Source organism: Mus pahari, chromosome 16 (genome assembly GCF_900095145.1).
Source record: "Mus pahari chromosome 16, PAHARI_EIJ_v1.1, whole genome shotgun sequence".
Taxonomy (NCBI): Eukaryota; Metazoa; Chordata; class Mammalia; order Rodentia; family Muridae; genus Mus; species Mus pahari.
This window is the reverse complement of record NC_034605.1, coordinates 65,325,921-65,332,475: the sequence shown is the minus strand read 5'-3', so window position 1 is coordinate 65,332,475 and position 6,555 is coordinate 65,325,921. Positions and strand designations below refer to the sequence as shown.

At 49.1% G+C, this 6,555-nt stretch overlaps 1 protein-coding gene across 1 annotated transcript in view; it reads left to right on the top strand.

Moving 5' to 3' along the window:
- The window catches only part of Fbp1 (fructose-bisphosphatase 1), a 25,440-nt gene that overhangs the window by 9,523 nt on the left and 9,362 nt on the right, over window positions 1-6,555 (top strand). Inside the window, exon 2 of the mRNA XM_021215687.1 lies at window positions 4,195-4,357. Within this exon, the coding sequence (XP_021071346.1) occupies window positions 4,195-4,357 (163 nt within the window). The remainder of the gene's footprint in view (window positions 1-4,194; window positions 4,358-6,555) is intronic.

Genomic DNA, 6,555 nt, shown 5'->3' with positions numbered 1-6,555 from the left:
TCGAGACAGGGTTTCTCTGTGTAGCCCTGACTGTCCTGGAACTTACTCTGTAGACCAGGCTGGCCTTGAATTCAGAAATCCACTTGCCTCTGCCTCCCGAGTGCTGGGATTAAACTAGTCTTAAACTAGTTCTTTCAGGAATTTAGTTACAACTACTAGCAAGTAGTTGATACAATGTGCTCTTCAGTTCTTTGCTTCCTCAAGGGCTTATTTATTTACTGCGTGTTTGCATGTATTTACACACATGTGCATGTTTGGCATGAGTGTGGAAGACAGAGAACAACTTGTTCTTTCCTCAGGTTGTCAATGTTGGCAAAAACTACCTTTTCCTGCTGAGCCATCTTGCTTTTAAATTTATTTATTTATTTAATGTATATGAGTACACCATCACTGTCTTTAGACACACATCCCATTACAGATGGTTGTGAGCCACCATGTGGTTGCTGGGAATTGAACTCAGGACCTCTGGAGGAGCAGTCAGCGCTCTTACCTGCTGAAACATCTCTCCAGCTCCCCTTGAGAGTATTTTTAAGGGTTTTTTTTTTTTTTTCTTCTGTCAAACCTACAAAAGTCTTGACTTCTGGCCTTTCCAGGGCCAGTTGTTCCTCCACAGCAGCCCTTCTGAGGCTCTTAGAGTGTGACAAGGACTGCCTTATTCTGACCTCACCTCACTGACTAGAGTAATGCTGTGCACAGTAGAAAGGAATATAAGCCTGATTTACTCAGACTTTGTGCCCTGAGGCAAAACTTAACTCAGCTATGATCCACACATTGCTCCTGTTACCACGGCAATATTATTGACTGGCAACTGGAAATGTACTTTCCTGAGCCCAGTGTCTACCTTCCAGACAAGTCTCTGTATTTTTTTATGGGGTATCTAAGCACCTGGGCTTACTCAGGGAAGCCCTCACACTTCATGTCCTACAGAAGTTATATGGTGCACCTTTGAGTTTAGAGGTTTCTGGAATAGGCAGACCCTCTTTGGTAGCAAAAAGGAGCTCTGATGGGGGAGTGGTGTCACTTGGTGGCCACTGCACTAAGGTGAATGGGAGTTCTGGAGGTGCTGGGTAAGGCTGGCACCTCAGCGCAGTGGAGAAAACCTGTGGGGTGTTATTTGGATTGGAAGCATCTCTGCATGGACAGGCAGCAAGCCTCTGTGGCTCTTGGCTCCCTTCACACTGTCTCCTCTGGGACCCCCAGGGTCACACCCTCTAAGAACCTGGAGCAAGTGCAGAGTATGAGCTTGACCTATCAAGTACCTCTGCTGACACCACTGTAACAGCCCAGGGCAGAGTGCACAGGTCCAGGGCTCCCAAGCTCAGAAAAATGAGCTGAGTGGTCACTGTCTTTACCACATCTCAGGATCCGGTTGTCAGGGGAGAGAGATATCAAAAGTTCTAATTGGCTACTTCTACAGATGTCTATACAGCATGCAGCCCCTTTCTTCTAGAAAAACGGACTATTTCCTCTGAAATGCTTACGCGCCTTTGCTTTGTCATCATTGCTGACTGGCTCAGGCTTCTTCAGGGATTTGGAGTATCTTCTCTTTCAAAAACAAAAAATAAAACAACCAAAACAACCAACAAACCACTCTAAAGTTCATGCAGTTGGAAGCCCAGAATTGAGCATCTTTCTGACTGTCTAAATTAATCACCTAACCTGCTACCTGACATCTGTAGCCCCTCTCTCACCGATCACACTCATTTGGAAACAGCCATTTTCTTGTTTGTCTTTTCTCACTGCAATATTAAGCTCCCTAAGGCCAGGGGTCTGGTCTGCCCTAGCACAGCAGGTTCCCAGGAAGTTATTTGTAGATTTTAGGAAGGCTGAGTTTTTTAAGTAGAATGCACTGGGGGACTGGAGCCCATGGGTAGGAGGTCCATTCTCCCCACAAACTCACCTTGCCTTGGTTTAAGTTTCAAGGGATCTTGTGCCAGGAGCCTAGCCCTCAGTATGTGGGTTGTGTTGAGAAGTGCTGGTACCTTTAAGAGGTGGGGCCCAGTGGGAGGTGGCAAGCTGGCCCCTTCCCCTTACACTGGCTTTGTGTCTCCTCTGCAGCTTCTCCTTTCCCCAGGCATTCTATTGTCATCCACCAGCTAGGAGGTACAGACAGAAAGGGTTCTTGTCAAAGCTGGTACTGTGTTTGTGTTTTCCATATCTCTCCTTGGAAGCTCAGTACTGCTTCGGATTCTCCACATAGTTGTGATAAACTGTAGCAAGGTGCCTGTCTGTCAAATCCTAATCCTTTGCCTTGGGCTTTCATCTACTCTGCCCCAAGATTTTAGGCTCCCCAGAATTGTTCCCATCTGTACACCCCCCCACACACACACCAGATGCAAAGGGCTGTGCTGAGTTCTCTCCTCTCTCTCCCTCTCCCCCTCCCTCTACCCCTTCTCCTCTCTCTCTCTCTCTCTCTCTCTCTCTCTCTCTCTCTCTCTCTCTTTCTCTCTGTCTGTATGTTTTCTAATGGCAGCCTCGCATGGGAGTTGCCATCACCTCTGTGCACACAGGGAAGAGAGGGCGACACAGACCAGGGATTCACAGAGCTGAGGTTCACACAAGGGGGCTGCTGTTGGCATCTTTATGCTATGTCTTCGCCTGTCAGAACCGCTCCCCTTCTGATTTAACAGTGGCCATGATGATGGCAACTCCCAGCTAGAGGGAGAACAGCGGTCAGTAGGTCAGTACGAGGCAGTGCAGGAGAAGCGCCAGGGATGGTGACCCCAGCAAGTGTCCAGACACCCTCTTCCACCAGTGTGATCTTTGCAGCTGAGCTCAGAAAGGGGTAGTGTAGAAAGAGGCCAAAGCCAGAGACAGGCTGCCAGGCTATGGGCTGCTTGGTCTTAGTGAAGCAGGAGAGGCAAGGCAGAAGAGAAAGGCGGAAGGGCTAGAGGGCAGGACTATTTTCCAGTGACAGTGATGGTGGTTGATGCTGACAAATGAGACACCTGGGCCCCTTGTTTGGCCATTTCTAGATTGGGCTGTCCTTTGCCAAGCCATACAGAAGCAATTTAGGTTTAGGGGATGGTGGTATATTCTCAGCAGTTGAATCAAGGGCTGTAGCTCAGTTGGTTGAGTGCTTGAGTAACATGCACAAGACCTCGGATTCCATCCTCAGCTCCTGCATTTGGGTGTGGAGGTAGAAGCAGGAGGATCAGAAGTTCAAAGTCATGTTCAGTTATATAGAGAGTTCAAGGCCAGCAAGGGCTATATGAGAGAGAAAAAGGGCGAGAGAGAGAGAGAGAGAGAGAGAGAGAGAGAGAGAGAGAGAGAGAGAGAGAACAAAACAGTTGAAGGAATCAGACACCAAAGCCATGATAACCAGATCCTAGGAAACACAATAGATATCTCAGGGTACCACCACGCCCTAACCCACTTCCAGCTCTACGGCTGAACCCTCACATCCACTCTGTGTCCTGCACCTCATTCCTGTGTCTTTCTTAAACCTTCATGGATGACCACCTGCCTCCCCTGCATTCAAACAGGCACTCTGGATGAACGTCTCTGGTTCTGGGAATTCTGCAATGACTGATTTGCTGGTAGCTCCCACAGACAGTAAGCACCAAAGCTCCTCGGTCCTCCCACCCTGGAGGACCATTAGGAGCAGCCCCTGCTGGGAGTTAGAGAGGCAGCTCACTGCCAGCAACCCTGCTTGCCTGTGTAAAGTCCACTGGGTGCTGGCATCCGATCTTTCCCCACAGTGTCTCTCGGGTTAGCTCAGACACCAGCTCCCTCCCTCCAACCCAGACTCTTCCTTGTTCTCAGCTGATGCATTTAACTTCCACCCGTGGGGCTAAACACTGGTTCTTACACAAAATAGAAACATAGAAATCTCCCCTTGTTCTATAAAAAGGCATGGACACAGAAACCAGTACACAGGGCAGTGTTTTGTCAGTGTTCTAAAGTGTACATTTCACGGGGGAGTGGGGAAGATTGGTTTAAAAGGCTGTGTAGTGGGCGCTATAGTGGGAAGAAAGACTAGGAAGCATGGATCTGACCAGCGGCTTGTGTGACCTCAGCACTGGGACTGGGCTTTCCAAACAGTGACTCTGCTCCCCTCTGCCAGCCCCGCCAGGCAAGTCCACCCTTCGTTGTCCTTCCTGAACCAGGCATGCCCGCCATGTCTGCCTTCCTTCCAGATCCATTCATAGTTGCTGCCCTTGGCTTATTTTCTGTGGTTTTCCTTCCCTCTAGCTATGGCATCGCCGGCTCAACCAACGTGACTGGGGATCAAGTGAAGAAGCTGGACATACTTTCCAATGACCTGGTGATCAACATGCTGAAGTCGTCCTATGCGACCTGTGTTCTTGTGTCTGAAGAAAACACAAATGCCATCATTATAGAACCCGAGAAGAGGGTGGGTCTGCGCTTACGCCCCTGAAGGCTTGCCTGTGGCCAGGGTGGGTCTGCGCTTGCGCCCCTGAAGGCTTGCATGTGGCCAGGGTAGGTCTGTGTTTGCGCCCCTGAAGGCTTGCATGTGGCCAGGGTGGGTCTGTGTTTGCGCCCCTGAAGGCTTGCATGTGGCCAGGGTGGGTCTGTGTTTGCGCCCCTGAAGGCTTGCCTGTGGCCAGGGTGGATCTGCGCTTGCACCCCTGAAGGCTTGCATGTGGCCAGGGTGGGTCTGTGTTTGCGCCCCTGAAGGTTTGCATGTGGCCATTTTCCTTCTCAGCTTCACGGGAAATTTTATTCACTTCTCTAAGCTAGATTTCTATCAGTTACCAGGCTCCCTTTCTGTTCTGTGTGCCCAATCCTCTCCTCTTACCGCGGTCCCAGAGGTTCCATTGATCCTGCTCTCCCCATCTCTCCAGGGTGTGTCTCTGTCACTGCTGTGTTTAAGGGATCATTAAAGCCTGACTTCTGGTAGTTGCCTGTTCATCATGACCAATCTCCAGCCTTCATGTTAGACCCACCGCCAAGCTGAACTGCCTCCATTTTTCCATCCCTGGCTCAGGCACTGGGATTCTCTGGTGCTCAGAGTGCCTTCTTGTGAGGGAAGAGAAGAAGCAATAGTCTGTATGTCCCACCATCTAGCTCCACACCAGCATGCTGTAGGACTCAGTGATAAACAGACTGGGGAGGATGGAGCAACTGCTGGGGACATGCTCAACACTGCAGAGAGACCCAGGGAACTTTGAACATGGCACACTACAGGGCAGAGTTTATTTGGCTCCCATAAGACAATAGCAGCTGGTCATACTTCCCGTCTTTCCCGCATCAAGGCGAATTGACAGCACGGAAGTGTAGAACTGGGGAAGAAAATCAGCTTAAGCATTCAGTTCGTGTTGACCTTAGAAAGGGGCAGAAGCGAGCCTAATATGACCTGCTCTACAGTCCTTGTAAAACATCACTGCCTGCCACAGAAGTCCCGATCTTCTCTGCATTGTTGGCCAACTCATTGTTCTCCAGCTCTGCCCGCTACCCACTTTCTCCACTGCCTCAGTGACATGCCATCATAGTGGCTGCTGTCTCATTTTCCAGTCTACAGTTTCTTGCATCTGTGGAGATGACTTGTTAAGAATAGGCAATGAGGAGCTGGGCGTGGTGGCACACACCTTTAATCCCAGCACTCGGGAGGCAGAGGCAGGCGGATTTCTGAGTTCGAGGCCAGCCTGGTCTACAAAGTGAGTTCCAGGACAGCTAGAGATATACAGAGAAACCCTGTCTCGAAAAACCAAAAGAAAAAAAGAAAAAAAAAAAAGAAAGAAAGAAAGAAAAGAAAAGACAAGACAATGAGGGAGTTCCCTGACTTGGGAGAGTTAAACATCCCTCCACATCTAATTGAATTGCAGACGGGAATCTCCCAGTGATGAGGTGGTAAACTGACTCCTTTGAAAAATGTCTCCAATTTGTTGATCTGAGAGAACTTAGTGGCATAAATGTTCGGTCTGGCCTGCCTGCACACTGTCACTGTAGGGTCCCTGACGGAGCTTGGAAGAGCCTGTTCAATGAGCTCTCATGACCTGGAGCTGGCCAGCCTAGAGGGCCATTTCCTTCAGAAGTCATAGCAGAAATTTTGTTGAGAAGTCTGTGCAGGACAGTCTAGAGTATCCATAGAGAGAGTCCATAAAAAAGCCAGTGGCCAATGAGCTGAGGCGGGAAACAGGAGGTGGGACACTGGCAGGAAGAGAGAGGATTCTGGGAAATAGTAAGAGATAAAAGAGAGCTGCTGGGAGAGACGAGACAGGAGATGGACTGGGGAGACATAAACCAGCAGATAAATGAAATGAACCTAGGAAGACGAGAAGGAAGAAGTGGGCCGGGGTTAAAGGAGAGGTAACTAACCACATGGTAGACAAAGAATAGTTTAAATGGGTTAAATAAATTATGGGCTAGTCAGGGTATGAGCCAAAGCTATGGCCAAGGCATTTAATAATAACCAATTAATCTCAGAGTCTGGGAAGGAAAAACAGATAGAATATACTTGCAAATGGTGCTCAACATGGTACACCATTGTACTGGCTACTTTTGTGTCAACTTGACACAGCTGGAGTTATCACAGAGAAAGGAGCTTCAGTTGGGGAAATGCCTCCAGGAGATCCAGCTGTAAGGCATTTT